Genomic DNA, 25,464 nt, shown 5'->3' with positions numbered 1-25,464 from the left:
GGAGGTGGATGGTGCAACAATGTCACCCTCTGTCTTAATCGTTCAGAAACTCGTTTAGGTTCATCTAAGCATATGGACAAAGCAGTTAATTTCACTGGGATTCTGAGTAGAGTCCAAAATTATAATCCTGGTATGACTTAATTGTTTATTGTTTTAGTTAATCTTTCATGCTTTTTTCAGCTTGTGTCACCTCTGTTCTCCTGAGTCTTGCCTTTTAATGAAATTAATAGAATCTATCTAAAATTTCCAGACTTCTACAACTGGAACAGAATTAAGATTAGATACTGTGATGGGGCATCATTTACTGGTGATGTAGAAGCAGTCGATCCAGTAAGTTAATTGGAATTTCAATTTTTAATTTCAGGGGAAGACCTGATTCCAGTGTATTTTTCCTTTTTCTTGGTGGGTTTTAATTAATAATAATTTGATCAGGATACTAATCTTCACTTCAGAGGAGCAAGAATTTGGCCTGCAGTAATTGAGGACTTATTATCAAAAGGAATGAAAGATGCAAAAAATGTATGGTATATGTATATCCCTATTATCAGTTGTTGATTTTTCCTCCTCCTGTAATCCTCACCCTGCCTATAACTTTTCAGGCTTTTCTCTCTGGTAATTCAGCTGGTGGATTGGCTTCTATTTTGCATTGTGATAGCTTCCGAGCTCTCATACCTAGTGGTGCTAAAGTTAAATGCCTATCAGATGCTGGTTACTTCATCAATGTGTAAGCTTGTATATTTGATCTTCCATCTTGACTTCATATCATAAACAGTTTTGAGAGTTGGTGTAGTTAGTAGTTACACATTCATGTAATTTGCACCTAGCATTGTCTAACAGGAAAGATATTTCCGGAGCACGACACATTGAAGAATTCTACAGTCAAGTGGTTGCAACGCATGTATTATTCAAACCTCTCTCTCTCTCTCCCTTGTATGAATTGGCAATTTATATTGCAGTTGTTTTTTTAGTTGCTCACTTATTCAAGTGTCTCTTTTTTATGTCCAACAAGACAATAGAATTTATCCATTTTTTCAAGCTTTCGTTCAATTTTAAAAATTAATACCTATTCTCCACCAAAAAAAGAAATAAGCAATACCTGATTCTTAATGTAAATCTTTCTTTTGGTGTGTAGGGTTCAGCAAAGAATTTGCCTTCATCATGCACTTCAAAAATAAAACCAGAGTTGGTAAGTGAGTCTATTGTGGTATTATTAGTTTCACAGTTCACCATTTCCTCTTCAACGTTACCAACATTTCTCAATTGTTTTGTAGTGTTTCTTTCCCCAAAATGTGGCACATGAAATTAAAACACCAATAATTTTTGTAAATGCAGCCTATGATTCATGGCAGGTAAGCTCATTGTATTCCCTGACAAAGTTACTATTTCTTGAAGTTGTTTTCAATTTGATGTGTTACTATCCTCTGCTTGCAAGAAATCTTTTAAACTTTCCTTTTAATATATACATAGGATAGCTCCTTATCCTTGAAGGTAAAATAAATGTATAAACTGAAAAATAGAAAACTGGCCACTAGCTTGGTTTAAGAAGTAGGAATGTCTTCAAGAATTGGTATCTCACTTGCTTTTGAACTTATTTGCATTTAACATGAGATGGTTCTGATATATGGAGACCACTCCATTTCTCATCCATAAATAATTAAAAGAAGGATAAAATTGGTATTGCCTCCCTAAGTCCCTTCATCTTAGAGGATATATAACATCATAACTTCTTAGGCAACATTACTGACATAGTTTAAACTTTGAGAAGCAACTTCAAAATATCTTCCTTTGGACTCAGGAATCTTGCTTGATGTAATGGTAATTCGTTTTCATTTTAAAAATCTAATTTAAGTTAATCTGATTTTTAGTGAAATTGGAACCTAAGGCCAACCCCAATCCACCACACTCATTTCCCCACCTGAGCCAAGGCCTTGGTGCTTTGAAGAATGGTTTACCACCTTCACTCACTTGATGTGACTGTGTATTTTAGGATTTATCTGAAAAAAAAAAAAAAAAAAGGGTGTAACTGGGATGTTTCATTCAATATTTTTCCCCTCTGAAACTTATATTCTGTTTCTGGAAAAAGCTTTTGCAAAGCTTTCTCTGATGAATGAATAGAAAAAACAAAAATAAAGTCAAGAAAAATATGATGGAAAAGCATCATGTGATTATTTGACGTCTACTTTCTTTTTTTTTTCTTTTTTTGTGATTATTCTACTTCACAAATTTTTTGCCCATACTGATGACAAATGGTAACGCATATCTATAAATGAAATTATTATTTTTAGTATCTACTTTCATTTCAAAATTAATCCCTTTCATTCCTCTAAGAGCTGTACTATACTCATTGTTTTCTTTCAGATTAAAAACATTTTGGTACCAACTATAGTTGATCCTCATGGCACCTGGCATAACTGCAGACGTAATATAAAGAACTGCTCGGACGATCAAATTCAAGCCATGCAAGGTGAATACCAAAAGCCTCTTTCTTATCCTCGAACAATTTTTCAAGGAGGCAAGCATAGAGTTTCAACAACATCATCTTGTCTTCAAGAATAGGGTTCTTCAAGTATATAGAATACCATTGCTATATATTGAGGAACAAGATTGGTAATGATAAGAACTGGCTTCTGGAAATTTGGCTTATTATCTTGATGTCTATTTTCAGGTTTTAGGCTTGACTTCTTAAAAGCATTAGAAAACGCTGGGAACTCTTCATCTAAGGGACTATTTATCGACTCTTGCTATGCCCATGGCCAAATCGAATTGCAGGAGACATGGTTATTTGATGATTCTCCATTGCTGGCTAAAACGGTAAGAAGTAACTTTATCTTCTCCATTTCTTCTTCTTCTATTACGTTATCAATTATTTTACTATCACATTTTTCTTCACATTCTTTTTTACCTTTCATTGTTGATTTCCATTTTTTGCTGTGGAGTAACTCATTCCATTTTTTTGTATGAAAAACAATTCTACAGACAATTGCAAAGGCTGTTGGAGACTGGTATTATGACAGAAGGCCCTTCCAAAAGATAGATTGCCCTTACCCTTGCAACCCCACTTGCCACAACCTTGTTACCATTTAACAAGAACACCCAGAACTATAGATTAATGTCAAAATTTATCATTTATATGAATGATAGTTATAGGTAAAATAAGCTTTGATAAGAAATAAAGAAAATAAAATTAATGATTTATCAAGTCTTCAAAATAAAAAAAAAGGCACCACTGCACCAAATGGTGTGCTGGGTGTCTTTCCCCATTGCTTATGTGTATTCAACACTTAATCAAGAATTTTTTTTTTGATACATTCAATGTTGATTCTATTATGAGCATCTATATCATATTGCAAAAGAATTCTACTCTGAGCATCTATATGTGTATAATAAACAATTTCACGTTGGATGAGATGTGAACTCAATAGTCATTATTGGAAGATTTTTATTATTCTTTTTAAAAATTTTAGAGTTTTAGGTTTTATACTTTTATTTCCTTATTTTTAGTAGCTTCATGATAGTTTTTTGTGATTGTGTATCAAGGGACATGTTTAGGAATCTTTTATTTGGAAAATAATGTTTTTCCTTTATATCCATCTCCCATATACAAATGGCCTTGTTGTCTAATGATAAATTTCATCCAAATCAATGAAAAGAAAAGATTCAGGGCTTGATTTATCATTGGCATGCATTATAACGATGCAGATCACAAAGAGTTATCAGCTCAAAACCTGAGTTTCCTAATGCCAATCCCGCCATCCTTTGAAGCTTTATCCTTAACTTTAATGTGTGCAATCTAAAATACAAAGTTTCTTAGCAAACGAGAGATTTTACGAAGCATAATGTGCCCCATTACGAAGCATAATGTAAATGGCGGTATGAAAGCATGTGATTGTTGTTGTTTTTTGCATGTTTTTTTTTTAATTGAATAGTAATTTGGTTCAAAGTCTTAACAATTTCAGAACAAGATCAATGAAAATACTAAGACTCTGTGTGATCAACTCTTTGAGACCTTACATCAGTTGGCTGGTTAGGTTCTAGATGGTAGGTTTTCCTTCAAGCTCTTTAACCTTTAATATTTTGCATAATGATCAGTTAATTAGGGTACGTTTGGTACATTAAATGGAGATTACGGCAGAAATTGTAATCTTTATTACTAGTAATAAATTGTATTGTAATGTAATAACTAAACATATTCACTAGTTTCGTTGTAAGTTATAACATTAGAATGAAACTTAATATTTATTTTAGGAAATATCTTACTCATACAATTATATCTCCTTAAAAATTGTTATTTTTAAATTTAAGAGAAATATGTATTATTTTTTATGATTTTTTATTTTTATAATTGTAAGATGTATATAGAAAGTTTGTTTATTTAGAAATATATTAAATTTTGAGATTATTGCATTTGCTAAGGAATAGCCAATAGAACCTTTTAAAGAGAAATAGCTGTTCATCATTTTGAAGAATAACTATTTATAAGGAATGAATATTCCTTGTAATAAAAACATAACAAAACTAAAGAATAATTAAACCATATGAATAACTATTACATTACAACGCTTATTACAGTCTACCAAACATGCCCTTAGTCATTTAACGTAAAACAAATAATGATTTAATAATTCTTGCAAACTGTTAATTAATTTATCATTTAGGTTTCATCACATGCTTTTATGCTTAATTTTCCCTTACTTTGGACCAATGAAAATTAATCTCTAAATTAATAAGAATTAGTCCTATTCAAAGATGAATTAAAATTAATTAACATTTATCATGCGTACTCTAGCCCTTTTGAAGGACGTTCTTCAACCAATGAGAATCAAGTTTTAGTATTTTCTTGAATGAAGTTTTCAATTTTTGTGCAATAAATGACCAATTTTCTTTTGAGGGTCCAAATTTAGCATGAATTTCATCCTAAATCAACTTTAGTTACGTAATAGTGGTCAAGAACTTTGTAACTTTATTGGCACTACCACTTGATGTTTCAAACAAAGATATTTGAGATTTAAATCTTCCTCTCCAAATGATCAAATCATAAAATAAAAAAAGGTTGCATGACAGAGTAGAATGACATTTTAGCCATAAGTTTGTAAAATTACCATTTTGACGTTTTTTTTTTTTTTTTTTTTTTTTTTTGAGGAAGACCATTTTGACGTTAGCCTTAGAGTTTTCAACCAATAATTTGGATTATTATATTATCTACTATTCACAACTTATCTCAATAATTGTAAAATATTTTGTGAAAATTGGTAGTGACTAAATTTATTGGACTAATGGACTAAATCTTCTCATCTCCGTTCTCCACTGAGCATTCACCTCTGGGCCCACATCCACATGCCCAATATGGGTTTTTTTTATTTTTTTTTTTGGGAAAAGACCTTAATAAAATTCAAATCAGATTGTTCATTTCCTTAACAGCATCAAACACCTTGTGCCTCGCCTGAGAGCCTGAGAGAGACAACTACTTCTACCAGTACTGAGAGATCGTTTTGAGAATAAAAATGGAATGGGGTTTCGTACATAAAGTTTGGGACAAGTGGGCTTCCAACAATATCTCCTCTTCTTCTGGTAATTACAACCCACAATACAAACCACAACTGCTATGTACTGTGTTTTGGTTTTGGTTTTATTTTTGTAAAAATTAAAGAAATATTTGCTATTATTGCTCCTTTCTTTGCAGGTGAGCCCTTGAAAGCTGCTCTTCTAATTAACTATGACCCAACTGGACCCTCTCGCTTGTTGTCTACAATGTAAGTACTAATTAGATAATACTACACACTTGTTATTATAATTTTATTATTATTATTATTTTTTTGTGTTAGTTATTGCTTTGTGAGTGAGTACTGTATCATGTTTGGTGGCAATTGAAGCAAATTGTCAAATTAGAAATTCTTTGATTGAAATTTTGTTTTGGGGGGTTTCAAATTCTAGCCCAGGTGATTTTTTTGTTTTTTTGTTTTTTTTTTTTTGTTGTTGTTGATAATTCGACAGTTGGGGGGAGTGGAATTTGAATCCTGGACATCTCTGTTGGAAAAGGCTCTTGGCAGTGTGTTTTGACTTTTGACAAAATCTGCAATGCTTATTTGAGTAACACGTTAGAGGTTAGGTTGCTTTCATGGATTGAAAAAAAGTTTTAATTTTTGCTGTGGGTGGAGAATTTAAAGTGTATTTATATGAAATTGGAATGTCTAAACCACCTCCTATTAAATCCACTAATCTAATACAACCTTGGTGCGTATCGAATATGTTTAAGTTGTATATTAATTCATGCCCAATTGTTTCCCATCTATTTGGATTATTGTTGTCACATTCTCTTTTCATCTCTAGCTTTTATTAGATGCTATAGGAATTCTAGTATTGATGTTTGAGATTTCTTTTGGGTGTGATATGTCTGACATATAACTCATAAGAAAAAGGGATGGCAGTGCGGTGGACTGATATAGGTTTCTTGCAATTGGCACACGACGTTCTCTTCTCTAGTTCTCCTAGAGTTGATAGGCTGGTTTTGAGACTGGGTTGGACAAGACATGATGCAGACAGTTAGAAGGAGTTTGAGGAAAAAGAAGATTAAATACAAGATTCAAGAATTGTGGTTTTGTTTTGATGCAGGACCTTCTTGGCACCTTTGAGGTTACTTTAGTTATTAATAAATCTTTAGTCTTTAAGTTTTTTAGGTTAGAAAGTTGCTGGTTCAGTTTTAATAAAATAGGGGTGGTTTGGTAGTTTTTAGATTTTCTGGAAAGGGCTTTTCTAGAGGCCCATGGGTCTTATCTTGTGTTTTGAGGCCTTTCCTATATGGTTTAGAAGTTCTTAAGTACTTTTTTTTCCCTATTAGTAATTCTAGTCTTTCTAGTAATAGGTTATTTAGAGTCTAGACCTTCTAAGAAAGGATTTAGCTAACTTATTTAAGGCTTTATTGTGGTCAATAACATCGATAGTGAGACTGTTCTTGATAAAATTCCAGCAGCATATTGTAAGCTTTGAGGGTATGATTGCCTTCTCCTACCAAAGAGTCATTTCTTAGGAAAACCTAGGTGTGATTACTTAGTGTTTTATCTTTCTTCATTTCAAGTTCTAGTCATTGTTTTAATTAGAAAAAAACAGCCATGAACACATTTAAGTTCTCATCTAGAATCTAATTTAGTGCTGAATTCCTAAAGATCCTACACATCAAGACGTTAGTAAACTTCGGGTTGGCAAGATTTTGATGGGGGAAAATTTGGTCTTTGGGGGGGGGGGGGGAAGGAATCTAGTAATTTAGTTTTTTATGGGCAGTTTGATGACCATTGCTTCTATATTGCCCCTCATTTCAGTCATATTATGGCATATTTTTGGGTTTGTGTGGAATCCAGTGGATAATGCCTAGCATTGTGGCAACTTGATGGATGGTTGGGAGAGTCAAAGTTGGTGGCTTAGAGGATCAAAAGAATCTTTGCTAGCAATCCTTTGTGCAGTTTGGGAGGACAATAATAGGAGCATGAAGGCATGGAAAATTTGGTGTGAGTATAATAGGAATCTCTATGTGATGGGAATATGTACGAGATTCCCAGATTTGTGAGAAGCAAAAAAAAAAAAAAAAAAAAAAAAAGAGGAAAAAAATATGCGCCAGATAAAAATAATCACACACAAGACAATATTTACGTGGTTCGACAATTTACCTACGTCTATGAAATTGCAGGGATTTCACTATTCTTAGGGAAAAATAGTATAGTTTTCTCTCTAAAAAAAAAACATCAAAACCCTAATCCCCAAAACAATAGTTTTTATATTCTGCGCACAAGATTCACAATGAGTGCTATGGCTTGGGCCTATCGGCCGAAACCTCTGCTCTATGGACTAAGCCTTAGAAAATCTCCCATTAAAAACTGTAACAATATTATTTCGGATTGAGTCATAATCCGGATTAAACACAACTAGACTCCACAAAACCCAACACTATGCTATAATGATACATTCTTTTTGGCCCCATGATTTAAATGTTTGGATGGAGGTTGATGGAGGAGAGAAATTTAAATATTTAGGGTAAATTACACCAATCTCCCTTGAGGTATTACAAAATGATACTCGCTCATGACAACTTTTGCATTTATACAAACCTCAAGGGGGAGTGTCATTTATACAAACATTTGGGGAAAAGTGTTAATTTCAATAAACCTCAAGGAGGTGGTGTAATTAAGTAATTTACCCAAATGTTTGACTCTATGCTTGAATGGGGGTGATGAAGGGAGAGGAGAATGTTTACTACATTCCAGCCACCCTCTCCTTCTCCCCTTCCCTCATCTTTCTTTGTTCCAAACATATGCTAAGTCTATAATGGAGTCATATTACTTTGATTGCGGTTATATTTTACTTATGGAAGCCTTTAAGGTTTCAATGAATATTACATTGGTTCCATGTGTTTCTAGGGTTGTATGAATAAAAATTGATAAATTGGAAGAGCTTGTTCTCTCTATCTCTCCTCTCCTCTCTTTGTCTCTAGCATTTTTCCCCTTTTCTTCTCCATTGGTTATCCTGTTCCCTAATCCCTTCCATTTTACTATCATACTATCAAACTCTAGCCAATTTTTAGCCCTAACCTAGCCCTTTCTTCTGCAACAATCCATAAATTCTCCTAGCCCAATTACCCACCACAAGCACGCATAGATTTCCCCAATTACCAACTTGGAATCTTCTTCTTCTTCTTCTTCTTCAATTTATTTATTTATTTATTTTTATGTTTTTTACTTTCTTTCTTTTGGGATTGGTGATAAGTGAACTTTATTAACACATGAAAATGAACACTACGTCAGATCTTTGGGTCAATGAGTATACTTTTATGTATAGCCACATGAATCCTAAAAAACTTGAAAATTTTCTCTCCCTTAATAGTGTTCCATGAGTTCATCTTACTGAGGCAGTCATTAATTGTCCCTGCCTTTCCCTTATTTCACTTTCATGCATTGTATCAAGGTGAAGGATCTTGTACCTGTTAAAGGGTGATTGAATTCACTTTTGAATTGTTAGTTCATCAATTCAGGAAATATGTGAAGATGGGTTTGGAAGATGTCTCAATGCACATAAAAAATCCTGAAACAGGATCCTCATCAAGAATCGTGAAACTTGAACACAAGCTTTCACCTTTAAGGGGTGACGGAGGCACTCTCTTTTCATGTGAACCTGTGATGCATAATTATTTGAGTTTCTTTAGAGTCATCTTATATTGGCTGTGTTGTTTTATTTTAGGAAGCCTTTAGGATTCTCAATCATATAGGTCTGGTTAGTTTTTGATAGATTCCTTGGAATTCTGGGTTTGTGGTGCCTAATTCAGTTCTGATTTTTCTGAAATGAAATGGAGTTTGAAGATGTGTAAAAGTTGATATTTGAGTGAGTTTCTTCTTGGGGGTGAGCTAGACTTTCTGAAAAATAAATAAATAAATAAATAAAGAAAAGTGAGTTAGCTGAATTTCCCTTTTGAACCTTTTGCCAAATAAGTCAAAAAGATTTTAGGAAGCATGCAAAACCTTTGTTTTGCAACATTATTAATGTCACATGCCTCTTAAATCTTTGAATTGAGTTAGTGTAAAGTGCTGGTTTGTGTTGAATTTGCAAATTCATCTGATAGCTTCATTTTCGAATCAAGATTTATGCTAACTAGAGCAATGTTGTTTGTGGGTGTGTGATCCATTTATCATAACCTTATAAATGAAAAGAGAATATGTAATTCCACATCTAATAATGCTCTAAGCTCACAAGTAATTGCTAACATTTAGCTCGTGAGTGTTAAATCCAATGGCATCTCTTTTTATAAGAGCATTGGTAGCAGCTTCCCTAAAACAGGGTAAGGGGTCAATATAGGTAAGCAAAACGAAAAATCACCCAAAAAACAACCCACATCAGCCTTCATATCCATTCCTGTTTTAGGATTTTGTTACAGTGAATTTTTAAGGAAGCATTGTTCATTCCCCAAATCCATATTTTATTACTGTTGTGTCTTGGTCACTGTGATAAAGAAATGTGGGTTTTTTTAAAAATGAGAGAAATAATAAAAAATGAATGAGGAAATACTATTTAAATGAAATATGATTCTAAATAGGGAATTTGATTTGGGTGAAAAAGAAAAATAGGTAGCTAAAATAAGAAAAGTAGGTTCTTATCCTAAAATAGGGAGAAATTTTTTGGTAAGCTACTGCCAATGCTCTAAGAATAGGATGGGAAAAGGTTGTGGGTTTAAGACCCACCAAGTGCATATGTAACTTCTCTCACCTAAAAGCACTGGTAACCCCTTCTGTAGCCAAGAATGATGTGAGCAATCTGTGACAATCTCCCCTTGATGGGCCTTCTGATAGTTTCTGGAAACATAAACTATCTTCTTCTCAAGAGATCCTTGAATTCAAACTAAAATCAATAAAAAATGTAATTGCTAACATTTAATGGTCCTTTGACCAAAAGGCATCCCCACCCCACCCCTCCCACCCCCACAAAGGATAAATTATTAGAATTAGCTTTTGCATGTATTTCTTTCTAAAGAAATAATAAATCAATAACTATGTCAATTTGATTGTTGGATATAGATTGCACCCTATTCATCAGAGCTATTATGAAGTGTGCATGTCTATTTTTTGTGTTTTGCCTTGCCTTTTCAAATAATTTACACGTCATTTCTTTTTTATGTTATGACGTGTGATACTTAAATGGAAAAATAAGGTTTTTATTTTTATTTTTATTTTTTTTAATTTCCTGTTGCTCTGCGAATGCTTTATGTGCTTCCTTTGCCACTTATGGTTTGTTCACTGTTCATTTTGTGACGTCCCAATGTACTGTCCATTCAAAAAGTCAACAGGCAGATTATTAATAACTTTCCTAACAGTTACTTTATCTAAAAAGTACTCTTTTTTGTTTACTTTATTTGAGTGTAAATTTTCGGATGGCAATTTTGGAAAATGATAACTATTTATGTCAAAGACAATAGAATCCCTATAAAAATTTGGATCTTCTATGCTGGACTAACAAAATGGGATGGACGCAAGGAGTAAGTCACAAGAAATGTCTCTTATGTGTTTTTTAGTTCATTTTGTTTAGATGTACTGAATTTGATGGTTGACTAGATTCTTGCAGTGCAAAACAAGAAGGAATTAAAGTAAATCCCATTGAATTGAGCCAATTTGTGGATTTCATCAAGCGTGACAAACTCCAAACTGAGACCTTCATTATTGGGCCAAACCAGTGTAAGTTATCCTTTGGCTGTGACCAGCAATTATAATGCCTATGTTCTGGAAAAGCAAGTTCATTTTTAATATATTTTGCTTAATATGTAATGGAAAAACAATGTGGAGGTTTATTAATATTTCTCATTACAGAAAACATGTAAGAAAAAACTATGATCTGGAAAAACAACGAATTCTTTTTTTTTCTTGGTGGAGTATATGTTAGCTGAAAGAATCACCTATAATTGCTGTTTTAGTGTGGACTGCAGCTTTGGGAAAGATTTGGACAGTTGATATATGAGGAATCAAAATTTAATTATAGTAGTCTGGTGCTGTATGTGCAAGACGAATGGCAAGACTGAATCATTTAGTACTTCATTGTCCCATAGTGAGAGATCTCTGGTCTTTCCCCGCTTTTTTATCCCCTTTTTGGTGTTATGTGGACGATAACATATACTGTGGTACATCTGTTAGCTCGTTGGAAGTGTTGATTGGGAGAGCATAAGCATAATATTATTTAATATACCGTGTATTTGGAGTGAATGAAATTCCCTCATTTTTTTTTTTTTTTGAAGGATGTGAATGTGCAGGCAAGATGTCAATCTCTTGTTCCTCAGAACATTAATGGCTATACTTTTCCTCCTATGTTGGATTTTGTTGAGTTGCTAAACTTTTGATGTTAGCTTCTTTTATTTTCTCATGTATGCCTCTAGTTTACTAGGGCTGTGCACCCTTTTTGCACTCTTTTAACATGTTTATTCCTTATATAAATAAAAATGGTAATGAAAAATATATGTTTTGGAATCTGTAAGCAACTGCACAGTACCAGGATACTATCATTTTATAGAAAACTAGTAGAACTATGTAGCAAATGGATCATGCAACTTCATATCTAAATTTTTTTAAACATAACCTATATGTATTGTAAAGCTTTTACAATTCTAATGATTGTTCTATTGATTTGAAGCATGGAGGAGCCAATGATATTTCTGTCAAATAGCATTTTTTAGTGTTTCTAAATGAGACGTCCATGGTTCAAATCACTGTCCCCACTCCCCCCCCCCCCCCCCCCCCCCCCCCCCCAATTGAGGATATTGTACCATGTTTTGGAACAGTTGCCACTAGATTGCTAGGGACTAACACTTTATGCTATATGGTGAATTTGCTCGGCATATCACATCAGGTCAATCCATATGTAATAGGTTTTATACATTGAACCTGTGTCTCATAACGCTTTATACATCTTAATTATAATGATATAGCTGCTTTATTGTTTTTAAAGTTTGGTGGATGGGATTTGATGACAGACTTGGTCACTTCAATTCATGAGAATTGGTTCTGTGCAAGGTGCATGAACACTTCAAAACCTGCTGGTGAAGGTGCTATTATCATGCAAACAGCAGCATTCCTCTTGGTTGCATTGTAAGTATGCATGCACTTAAATGCATTTTGTTAATGTATACTTTCAATACATTTAGGTATTAGGATGGAAATTTGAATGGGATATGGGATGGGGAACAAGAGGTTATAACTTTTCAAAGAGTTTTAACCTTTTTGCCTACTTTCACCCTTGTTTGGCAGGTATGATGGTTCTATTGGATCAGCATCTCGTGCTATGGCGGCTGTTGATCAGTTTGCATGGCAATTAGGTCGAAGAAATCTTTAACCTTGGTTCTAGCGATAGTAGATTGTAAGTTTTTATTTCCAGTTCCATTTGCTTGTTGGTATTACCTTTATATTTATATATAATAATTCTATTCTTCTTGTCACTGTGATCCTCATCATTATCACAATCTTATTAGGCTTATCAAATGATTTGATACAGGGGTTATCTACAATGAATGAATCAATACATAGAAAGCATGGGTGGTAGGATGGTTTTTCTTGGTGTTTTTTTTACCTTGACTTGTTGGTGCCTTGTAACACCAGATTTGTTAGGCTATTTATAGAGGTTGAATATTTTTGGGTTTTGATAGCAAAGGTTTTAGAAAGTAATAGAATACCCTCCCTCAAATCAATTGTGCTAGCCATGCCTTGGTAATTTCCTAATATTTGGTATGTGTAGGGATACTTCAAGCAAAGCTGAACTGAGTTCTATGCTGTTTTGACCTAGGTTTGGTCATTGGCTTGGCTCAAGCTTGAGTCAAGCAGTTGAACTTTTGTAAGTTTGTCTAGGCAATTCTTAGCCAGGCCTGTGCTTGGCTTGATTTAGCACTTTTGTGGATTTGATTTTTTGTATGCAGATAGGGAAGCAGAAACATAGAGCCACATTAACTCTTTAACCAATTTATATCAACAAATAATGGAACATTTAGGAAAGTCCCCATTCTTTATATTCGTTTAACTGAAACCTAACTATAGAAATGAACTATTGTAAGCATGGGCTGTAATTATGGTCGACTGGGTCTTATTTTGGGTTTTATTTTGTTATTGGGCTTTGATTGCAGGTTGTAATGGTTATTTAGTTTGGTTTTTGTAGTCAAAACCTATAGAGTCTTGGTCCTATTAGGTTTAGGTATTACTTGCACATATATATATATATATATTACTCCTAGAATCTATAGTACAAATAGGGTTCAAGTAATAGTTCAATGGTAGTGACATAATTTGTGATGCCCCATGTCTGTGGTTCGAACCTCAACTCCCTTTCCCCTGGTATCTAATTGTCTCAAAAAAAAAAATCCTTTAGTACAATGATCTAGCTCAACTAACATTTATTAGCTGCTAAACTAGATTTGCTACAGTTCCTGATTTAATGTTCACAATCCTGAATTGAATATGATTTTCTTTATCACATAAGATCAAATCGTAAGAGTTTCTTAATTCACATCAAACTAAACTGTGGCTCAATAAAAAAGTCAAATCAATCAAACAGAATAGTAATGTTGATGGACTTTATTTTTCACTTGTCACATCAAAATTTTGCACATTTACAACTCAACGACCAGAGAGCTGAGAGTTGGAGGCAGTGGCATTGGAACTAGCGGAGCCAGTGGAGGTGGATGTGTCTCCATGGACTACTCTTGTATCAGAATCAACAAAGGCAGGTCTATTTTGCGGCCTATGCTCCAGAGGGCCCTTGCTTTTGAGCAAAACGACGACTTCAGACATTGTGGGTCTCAGGGAAGCTGATGCCTGAGTGCACATGAGGCCTATCTCTATGATTTTTTTCACATCTTCTGCTTTATACTCATCTGGGGCTAAATTTTCGTCCACCAGCTCCAAGTGCATATCATTCACATAGAGTCTCCAGGCCTATGTCATATGATAAAACATAATCAACTTGTAAAATAGGAAGTTTAAGCTTTGTTCTATTAGTCCCAAATGAAATTTTAGTGAAAACAATTTATTTAACTTGAATCCTTTTCTCACTTGTAATTTAGGTAACATAAACACATAACAGCTACCTTATGTCAGTTTATCCATTTTTTGGGAAAAATATTATGAGACATTAATGAGTAATTTCCTCTTAGGAAAGGACAAACTTTTCTTTAAAATTTATTTGAGGAATCTCTTTTAGCCTATTATTTGGCAATTCTTATAATTTATTACTGTGCCTCACATCGATTCTCTCTTTATTATCACAAAACTTTTGGAGATGTTGACAAAGATATTAGTAATGTCATTAAATCATAAGACTTTGGAATATATGATTAGAAGCACAGATAAATGGTCACTTAACAAGTTAAAAGGGTTGTTTCCCCTCCCCAAACTAATTTGGAGCTCAGTTTTATCCAATTAAAAAACAGTTCTACTACGTCAGACATGGATCTACCACTTTTTCCCACCAATCATACTTGCACATGTCGAGATTGTGGCAGAAGTACCAAAAAAGTTGTGTCCACTGACTCTCATTAAAAAAATGAGCACTAAGTAGTAATGTGTACGTGCACTTGATACATACTGGCTTGATTTCTTATTGTTCTACATTGCTAACAGGAGGTATGTAGCTTTGAGAACATACCCGTTCAAGTAGATATTCGCTGTCAGCATCAACATTCACGTTGGTAATCTTTTGGCCACTAATAATTTCGAGGGCAACAACGCCAAAGCTGTATGCATCAACCTTCTCAGATAATTGACCTTGAATAGCATACTCTGGTGCTGTGTATCCCCTGGTGAGTAACGAGATGAGATCTAATTAATACATATTTGGTAGAACCAAAAAAGGCCTTAATGGAGCTTTTGCTACCAATTGGTCCCAATCCGCGTGCACAAATATCTTGCATCAGTTGATTACATTTGTAGTAACATGTAAATCAATTTACTTGTTAAACTAAAAACCTTATATTGAAATAATATTGACATTCTCAAGTTTCAATTAACCATCTAATTTGATATTCCCCGGGTGATTTTCTAATGTTAATGATGTCTTGATATCAGGCAACTAGCCTAGTGTCATCCAGTAACCTTATGAAACTAATGAGATGTGATTAAATAAGTGATCCAAAAATCTACTTTGGAAAATTTTCAATTATTTACTCTTTAGAATCGTTTACACCATCATTATATATATATATATATATATGGCGTTAGAAACACCTTTGCAATGTTGATTCCCCACCCCCCAAAAAAAAAATCTTTGCCTTTTGGTTTTCTTTACTTTTTAATTCCCATGATTGGGTATTTTGCAAAAATGAATTAATGTTATAAAATTATAGATGTACATGAACACGGTAAGAAATGTTGTCTAATACAATTACAAATTCCCTTGGACTCTGAACTAAAAATTGTCACAATTTTGTTCTTTTGGTAATTAGTTGTTACTATTTTGACTTACATTGTTCCTGCGAAATTGGTGCTGAGATGACTTTGATCCTCTGGCAAAAGTCTTGCCAACCCAAAATCTGCAATTTTGGGTTGCATGTCGTTATCAAGAAGAATATTGCTGGTTTTTATATCTCTGTGAATGATACATACATGGAATTGCTCATGTAGATAAGCAAGACCACTAGCTGTGCCAACTATAATATCATTACGTTGTTTCCAGTTGAGAATGCTCCTTCTTTCACCTATTTCTCATGGAAAAAATGCACAAACAGAAATTTTTTAATTAAATACATAAGTAAATAAATAAATTTTGACAAGTGAACTTTAGCCTCAAGGTGAGAAAAAAGGAAAAAGGGAACTTATTACACTAATTGTGCTAAGGTGTGTAATTTTTTGATTTATAAGCTAGATTGACACCAACCTATATAATAGTTAACTCCTAGAATAACAATGTTCTTATTCTCTTACAATAACATTCAAGTTTTCTTGAGATTAGAGAGATAGGCTTGGATTACCAAATAAGTATTTGTCAAGGCTGCTGCTTGCCATGTATTCATAAACGAGAAGTAGTTTTGGTCCTTTGCTACAGCATCCAAGAAGACGAATAAGATTCCTGTGATGAACATTACTTATAAGCTTGACCTCACTTTCGAAATCTGCCTTTGCTCTGCGGGATTAGCCTATGACTAGCTTCTTCACTGCAACTACTCTCCCATTCTTAAGAATACCCTATTTGATGTTGTAATAAAAAGAGAGAATTAACTTAATGCAAGTATTGTCCATTATCGAAACATGATTAATAGTAGTGGTACATACTATGGTTATGGTAGTCAACTAGTTTCAAGAAAAAGAGTCATATAGATGAGATCAATATTTTGAGTTATATATGTATTTACACACACATAGAAATTCAATTTGAGATGTTCGTTCCATGATAATTACTCTTTATTATCAAGTTTAAGACACATATTAGTTTTTTTATGTAAGTGAGGTTGAAACTCTAAATTTCTTATTCGTTGCCAGCTAAGTTAATTGAAATGTACGCAGTATGATAGGTTACCTAAATTCATAAAAATGACATAAGCTCACTGAAAAATTAAATGATCATACACGACGTGCATGTAATATTTTCTAAAATTTCATATTTTTCTCTAGTCTTACGTACCTTATATACTTCACCAAAGCCTCCTTCACCTAATTTGTTTTCTTCACTAAAATTTTTTGTAGCTGATTTCAAAACATTATACTTGTAATTCACAGGGCCTCGCAACTCAGATGCTCCTAATATGCCATCTGTCAAAAAAAGAAAGTAGTTGAAATCCATCAGTGTTATATGTAGTAAACTTGTATAGATAAATCATTGGTGAAAGATTAAAACTATAATGGAGGTATGTATCCAAATTATAAAAAAATTTAAATGATATGACACCATATACACCATTAAATATAAGAAAGAAAATATTAATTTTGAAATAGGTTCTCTTCATTTCACTTGAAATGGAGAGGGATGGAGAGGATCCTATTTTGTTGGTTGACTTCTACGTTGGTGTTAAAAAAATAAGGGTAACATATATATTTATATTTCTAAGAAAAGGTAAAGACTATATTTGATCCTTGAAGGTTGGCTCAATTTTTTGGTTTATTTATTTATTTATATTTTTTAAAGCAATCCAATCCTTGATTAATTTAAAATGGTCCAATTTAGTTCTTACCATAATATTAATTATGATGTTTCATCTGACTAGCTTATTTACAATAATAAAAATGTCTAGGTATTTTATAAGATACATGCACAACTTAGGTGAATTAAAATTGTTATGCTACTTGACTAACTGAACTATAATTCCATGTGACCAGGTTGGAGGCTCATCATTGCTACATGACTAATATTTTACTAAATCTGCACACATTCTCACACTCAATTTAACAACTTGATGATTTGTGCGATTATAAGCAATCGATAAAAAATTATAGTCCACGTAAACATGAACGAACATAGAGTGTTTATCATAGTCGTACACTTCAATAAATTGTGAAATTGAGTGTGAGAATGGGTGTGTCTCTTGAATTATTCTAGGAGAGGAGGGTGTTTTCTATAATTTGGACATTCAAAATTTTAACTTTGACCCTCCTAATTTATTTAAACTAGCAACATTTTAACTTTAACCCTCTTAATTTATTTGAATTTTGAACTAGTCTAATATGTCCAATTATGAATGTGCCTAATCAGATGGCACGCCCGTAAACACCTAGATTAGGGTATGGACCTAATTGAATCATTTTATAGATTAATTAATGCTTCAGTTGCGTGGTAAAAAGTATGGTTGATTCCTATGTGTAATCATACATGATGTAGAAATTAAAAATAAAATTAAAAAAGAATGCTTGAGTCTAGATTATTCCTTACAAAATAGTAGAAACCCTCACATGATATTAGAGATTACTATAATATTGTCATGTCTAATCAAACTCATTCGCTTATATATTTTTGGATTAAATATTGTCCAAATATTATAAAAACAATTACCGAAGAATTTTGAATGTTAAAATTTTAAGTTTCTTTAAATATTGCAATAGATGGCATCACATGAGTAGGGACCCAAGTTTACAGAAAAAAACTACAAATCTTTTTTGAAATCAGAATATGTTTTGCAATCGACTCTGATTTGAAGACAGAAGGGTTGAGGAAAAGGCACTAGCGAGTTTGAAAATATATAGGATATTGTTAAAAAAAGGTAATAAAAAAAAAAAAGGAATTTTGCGAGAGAGTGGGGCTCATATTTTGAATGAGAATGTAATATTGATATCCAGTATAGAGGTTCATACGACAGAAGAGTAAGTTTAGTGCCACAAACTTTTTCATAATTTTGCCACAACTTTACTGCATAGCAACTTGTGAGTTGTGAAAATAAAATAGTGGATTTATGTGGATCAATGATTTTACCACTCACGAGTCACCACGTAACAAAATTGTGATAAAGTTATAGAAAAGTTTTATAGCACTAGACTTATTCACAGGCGAAATGGGTAATGAGTGGAGCAACCAATAATAGGTTGAAAAGGTCAGTACCATGCATTTCAATAAAGATATATTGGGAATTTCAAAGTACTAAGTTAAGGTATTGACTCTCTCTCTCTCTCTATATATATATATAAAGGTTAAAGTTTTGACCGGGAATCAAAACCCTAGTTTTTTGATTGCATGAATAAAATAGTTGCCACCCCCGAGGATGTTGGTGTGGTTGAATTCAGATAAAAATATTTTTGTTGTTTTTCTCTATATTTTTAATTATGATAAATTCTGACGGGACTGACGAACTCATTTACCGAAGACGACGACCATGATACCGACGAAGATATCCCTGGACGAGCATACTAATACCCACGTCACTGACGAAGGCAGGAAGGCCATTCAATGCAGCATAATTACACCTAGAACGGTTATAAAGCCAACTGTATGAACTGTTGGAGCACATTAAAGCCACATTACACAGCACCAAACGTTACTAAGAGGAGCATTAAGACCTCCATAACTACTCCAATGGCTAGAAGCTATGAAAAACATATATAAAGCCCACACATTGCCAAGTAGAAGATACACACATAGGCACTAAGAGATCTCTTTCATTCTATTCAATTACATTGTTTATTCCTAAGAGAGCTTCTTATACTGACTTTGGTATCGGAGGCATTGTGGCAGGCACCACACCGGTGACCACCTTTGAGAGTACGTTTATGCAGGCTGAGGATTGCTTCCATCTGACCAACTCGACTGACGAGCTTACTCTACTGACGAACTTACTTGACTGATGAATTTACGCTTCATCAATTTGGCGCCGTCTGTGGGGAACGAAATTTTCGTGTTCAGACTCGAAAGAGTAGTTTCCGACCAACTATTACGATCAAATGGAGTCCAATCAAGATTCTGCAGCCTTGGCTCAACAAGTCCAGGCTCTTGCAGCTACCGTCGAAGAACTTACCAGGCAAAATCAGGAAATAAAGCTAAGGCTTCAACAGGAGGATATTCGGTTTAAAGAGAACCAAGATGACGAGGGAGATAGCCACAGAAGAAGTGACCATTGAAGGCCAAACACTCCTGCCGAGCAGAATTCAGACCTTCTTCGAGAGATGAGGAGGGAGATGGACGAATTAAGAAGCGCCATCAAAGAGAAAACAGAACGGAGTGTGGATCGAATGGTCAGGGCAACAGATTCGCCTTTCACCACGGCAGTCCTTGAATGTCCCGTGTCGTCGAAATTTTGGTTGCCACAACTTGAACCGTTCGATGGGCTCAAGGATCCTCAGGATCATCTTAATACCTTCAAGACGACACTAGGGCTTCAGCAGCCCCCAGACGAGATATTGTGTCGTTCACAAAGCTGCCAACGTCGTCCGTCGATAACTTCGAACAGTTGAGCAGCTTCTTTTTACGTCATTTCATTGGAGGACAACATCCTAAGAAGCCGGCAGATCATTTACTCACCATCAAACAAGGAGAGAAAGAAACCTTAAGGTCCTATGTGAAACGCTTCACTCGAAAAACCCTGGAGGTGGACGAAGCTGATGATAAGGTGCAGTTGACGACCTTCAAAGCGGGACTGCGATCCAGGGAGTTCGTTTCTTCACTCGCAAAAAATCCTCCAAAAACGATGGCGTAGATGCTCCTGAAAGCACAGATGTACATGAACGCAGAAGAAGCACTGGCTGCCATGAGAGACGTGGAAAAACCAGAGAACAAGGAAAGGAAGGAGGACAAACGTAGAGGACAGAAAAGGGACCGCCTAGGTCGTCGGTTCAGTGACGAAGGTCTGAGCAGCTACAAGTCTCAAAAATGGCTAAGTAACAAGATTCCGCCTCGATGGATGTAAGTTACTGACGATGACAAGATCCCTAAAAGGGTGTAAGTCACAAAAGCCAAAAATGGCTAAGTAATAAGATTCCACCTCGACGGATGTAAGTTATTGACGATGACAAGAATGGCTAAGTAACAAGATTCTGCCTCGACGGATGTAAGTTACTGACGATGACAAGATCCCTAAAAGGGTGTAAGTCACAAAAGCCAAAAATAGCTAAGTAACAAGATTCCGCCTCGACGGATGTAAGTTATGACGATGACAAGAATGGCTAAGTAACAAGATTCCGTCTCGACGGATGTAAGTTATTGACGATGACAAGATCCCTAAAAGGGTGTAAGTCACAAAAGCCAAAAATGGCTAAGTAACAAGATTCCGCCATCGTCAAGAATGGATACGTAACAAGATTCCGTCTCGACGGATGTAAGTTACTGACGATGATAAGATCCCTAAAAGGGTGTAAGTCACAAAAGCCAAAAATGGCTAAGTAACAAGATTCCGCCTCGACGGATGTAAGTTACTGAGGATGACAAGATCCCTAAAAGGGTGTAAGTCACAAAAGTCAAAAATGGCTAAATAACAAGATTTCGCCTCGACGGATGTAAGTTACTGACGATGACAAAATCCCTAAAAGGGTGTAAGTCACAAAAGCCAAAAATGGCTAAGCCAAAAATGACTTAAAAGGGTGTAAGTCATAGAAGGTACTGACGAAGATAAGGGGAGAAGTTTAGAAACAAAAGCCCAGAAAATTGAAAACTAGTGAGAAACCCAATGGTCACACCAATTGGAGTTATTTACAGCCCAAAACCTTTCACATTCTACGGTCATCATTACAAGTCACGACGACCATAGAATCGGGGGGCAGTTGACGGGACTGACGAACTCATTTACCAAAGACGACGACCATGATACCGACGAAGATATCCTTGGACGAGCATACTAATACCCACGTCACTAACGAAGGTAGGAAGGCCATTTAATGCAGCATAATTACACCCAGAATGGTTACAAAGCCAACTGTATGAACCGTTGGAGCACATTAAAGCCACATTACACAGCACCAAACGTTACTAAGAGGAGCATTAAGACCTCCATAACTACTCCAACGGCTAGAAGCTATGAAAAGCATATATAAAGCCTACATATTGCCAAGTAGAAGATACACACATTGACACTAAGAGATCTCTTTCATTCTGTTCAATTACATTGTTTATTCCTAAGAGAGCTTCTTATACTGACTTTGGCATCAGAGGCATTGTGGCAGGCACCACATCGGTGACCACCTTTGAGAGTACGTTCATGCAGGCTGAGGATTGCTTCCATCTGACCAACTCGACTGACGAGCTTACTCTACTGACGAACTTACGCTTCATCAAATTCCATTAATATGTCCTGAAGTTTGGACTAATATCAATCAACTTTAAAATTTTTCAAGACTAATCAATTTGGTTCCTAAAGCCAACTTAGCTCCTACAATAGTTGAGAAAAAATAACTACAATTTATGGACTAAGTTGACTTTAGAGCCTAAATTGACTAGTTTTAAAAAGTCTTAAACTTAGTTGGTATTAGATCAAACTTTAGGGCATGTTAGTAGAATTTACCCTTTTAACTAACTTACTTAGGTCAACAATCATCAAACAAATTGTAAATTTATAACTACGATTCCAACACCTTCCTACAAAATCAAATTGATTGATAGGCTAAATATGATTGTCAAAATCCACATTGGTTTACCTCTAATCACTTCCTTCCGCTTTCTTGATAGTTTATACCAATAAACCAAGAATACAATGATCAATAAAAGGCATACACCTCCAACTCCTCCTCCAATGATGAATTTCTTCTTCTTTGAATCACCTGCAAAAAAAAAATGGCAACACCAACCAATATTGGAAATACATGTATGAGTGAAGTCATACAATATTGAATACTGACCAATACTACTGCATTAACATAGATAAGGGGTACGTGGTTTCACCACTAACCATTTCTTAGAAAGGGCGTGATATTAGTAGTTTGGTTTTCAGCAAAGAATGGTGTGTCTGAATACCTCAGGAAACACCCAGCATCCACTGCCTTACCACCAGTTTCAGGAAGGCATCTCTCAATGTTGCCATACGCCACCTTCAAGCATTCTTGACAAGCACCTTTACTGGCTGACTCCACGCATTGTGCCACACCATACACTGTCATGTTATTACCACTATCACCACCACCACCACCACCCACTTTCTTCTTGATTGCTGCAAAGAAACCATCAATTCTTGGGACTGCAACTTGGAGCTCTGCTAGCACTCTCTCCATTGTCTCAACAAATGCATTACTCTGAGATGCAGTCCGATTCCCACAGAAACCAACATGGCCAGGCATTGTGGTTTGGTCATAGAATGCGTTGCTTTCATACCTTAACCAACAAAATTAAAATTAAAAACATCCAACATGAAATAAATAAAAAAAAATTTCTGAAAAACTAATAAATAGGCATCACTATTTTAATGGACAAAATTGGGAAATGCCCCATTTGGGTAAAAATAGCAGCATAATGCCCTTTTCTCCAAACTATATAGGGAAATGCCCATCATTTGTAACTCGATTTTCTAAAAATCGAGTTAGGCCCTATAGCGGCGTTTTTTAGGAGCCTATAGTGACGTTTTTAGGACCTATAGTGACGTTTTTTAACTCGATTTATAAGAAATCGAGTTATAGGTAAAAAAAATTAAAAAAATTGCCTATAACTCGATTTTATGGAAATCGAATTACAAAACGTCACTATAGGTCCTTAAAAACGCCGCTATAGGACTCCAGATTTTTTTTTTTTTTTTTTATAACTCGATTTTGAGAAAATCGAGTTACAAAAGAGGAGCATTTCCTTATATAGTTTGGAGAAAAGGGCATTATGCTTCTATTTTTACCCAAATGGGGCATTTCCCAATTTTGTCCCTATTTTAAATTATTACTATCCTCGATAGATAAGGATGAGAAATTTAAATCCTAAACATCTTTATTGAAATATTAAGAAGTGCCAACTAAGCTACAAAATTCTTGATAAGATTAGATATTGTTAATACAAGTTCATTATAAAATATTGATTTGACTTGTCACTACTTCCATCCATAAAACAAGCATTTTAAATGTTACCTTAAAAAGCAGCCATCATAGGTAACACGGGCACCGTTGGATGCATTGCAGTGACTGCGGATATAAAGCGTGGCGGCATTAAAACATGCGATGCAATCATCCATAGACAGGTACTTCCTACACTGGAACATGGCATAGACTGGGTCTGAACCCCTTGCTTGTTGAGAAGTGGCAAAATGGTTGCTCTTGTTGTTGTTGGTCAGCTGTTCCTTGAGGTCCAAGAATGTTGCGTTCAGATTGGTGTTGAAGTCCAACAAATCAGCTACAGTGTATGTGCTGCAACCCTTGTTTAACAGATTAATCTGTGGATCTGCTGAACTCTCTTTCAATAAGCACAACAATACTAATACTATGGTTGTTTTAAGAACAATATGAAACATCTTTCTACGTAGGTTCATTTTCATTCACTTTCTACAAACATATACTATATGATTATTGAGTAGCAAAATGAAAGTATGGTTGCCAATAATATTTTTAAAGGCACCCAACTATGATTTGAACTATATGTTGGGGGATAAATTGTATTGTTTCTCAATTGATGTGTCTTAATGAGAAAAAGTAGCTGTTTAAATAAAGTTCGTGAAAGTTGAATTCTCAAAAAATGGTAAAATTCATGGTCAATTAAACCTACACAATAAAATGCAAAACATGCATGTATAGTGGACCGCAACTGGGACTTTGAAAATCAAATTACAGCTGGAGTCTTCATTTATACATACATTTAATGCATAATTAAGTTTTTTTTGACGAGTCGTCTCTATATAAGTTTGTTTTTCTAAGTTCTACTTGCCTAACCTTTACGCTAGTCAGTCTTACTATAATCGCAAAATTTCCTAATACATTTGTTCATGAGGAGAGAGGGAGAGAGAGAGATTCATAGAAGATTCAATACCCGGCTAAACTTCCAGGCTTCCAGCATGGATTTAACCAAAAAAAAAAAAAAGAACTTTTGTTCTTGGATTTTTTATTGGACACGGCTTGTGTCCAGTGGAAATTTCCACTGAACACGTCCGGATTCGGGCACTTGTCCAAAAGTGAACATATGTCCACCAGCCAACGTGTTTAGTGGAAACTTTTACTGGACACAAACCACACCTTTTTATAATTTCTTAAGCCATACTAGTAGTAGTGGCTACCTCCTAAGTCATAATTACATTCATTATGTGAAAAAAGTTTCAATGGTCATGGTCTTCAACAAAAATTTCCTTTTGGTAGTGTCTAATTAATAACCACGCGTTTTTCTAAATTCTATACGAATCAAGGTGTGTTCAAAGTATTCATTGCATGTATTAAAAAAAAAAAAGTATTCATTGCAAAATGCAAACTGAAGTCAGCACTTTTACTAGGAAAAATCATTAAATTTATGGTTTTTTTTTTTTTTTTTTTTTTTAAAAGTTTAAGAGAAGTAAACACATCAAACACCTACATGATCCACCAATTTCTTTCCTCCCAAATTGAGAGGAAAAGGAGAGAGAAGAAAGAGTTTTGATGGTAGGACCAGGACTTACCAATAAACTAT

At 34.6% G+C, this 25,464-nt stretch overlaps 2 protein-coding genes across 2 annotated transcripts; one reads left to right on the top strand and one right to left on the bottom strand.

The window, feature by feature from the left end:
* On the top strand, positions 1-14,645 carry LOC112003980 (pectin acetylesterase 8; the record flags this gene model as incomplete). Its single annotated transcript, XM_065773485.1, has 16 exons — positions 1-130; positions 251-330; positions 433-519; positions 600-724; positions 838-898; positions 1,133-1,186; positions 1,272-1,349; positions 2,359-2,464; positions 2,666-2,811; positions 2,977-3,078; positions 5,484-5,568; positions 5,681-5,750; positions 11,095-11,204; positions 12,491-12,605; positions 12,765-12,873; positions 14,132-14,645. Coding segments are annotated over 15 exons (1,434 nt in total), but the record flags the coding sequence as incomplete, so codon positions are not given.
* LOC112003981 (cold-responsive protein kinase 1) lies at positions 14,093-24,343 on the bottom strand. The gene is given in 8 exon segments (XM_065773484.1): positions 14,093-14,438; positions 15,148-15,298; positions 15,964-16,195; positions 16,469-16,682; positions 17,119-17,246; positions 22,542-22,664; positions 22,793-23,211; positions 23,946-24,343. Coding segments are annotated over 8 exon segments (1,983 nt in total). The 3' UTR covers positions 14,093-14,120.
* Between the last annotated feature and the right edge of the window lie 1,121 nt (positions 24,344-25,464).

This window comes from Quercus suber, unplaced genomic scaffold (assembly GCF_002906115.3).
Source record: "Quercus suber isolate HL8 unplaced genomic scaffold, Cork oak 2.0 scaffold_75, whole genome shotgun sequence".
Taxonomy (NCBI): Eukaryota; Viridiplantae; Streptophyta; class Magnoliopsida; order Fagales; family Fagaceae; genus Quercus; species Quercus suber.
This window is presented reverse-complemented; position numbering and strand designations above follow the sequence as displayed.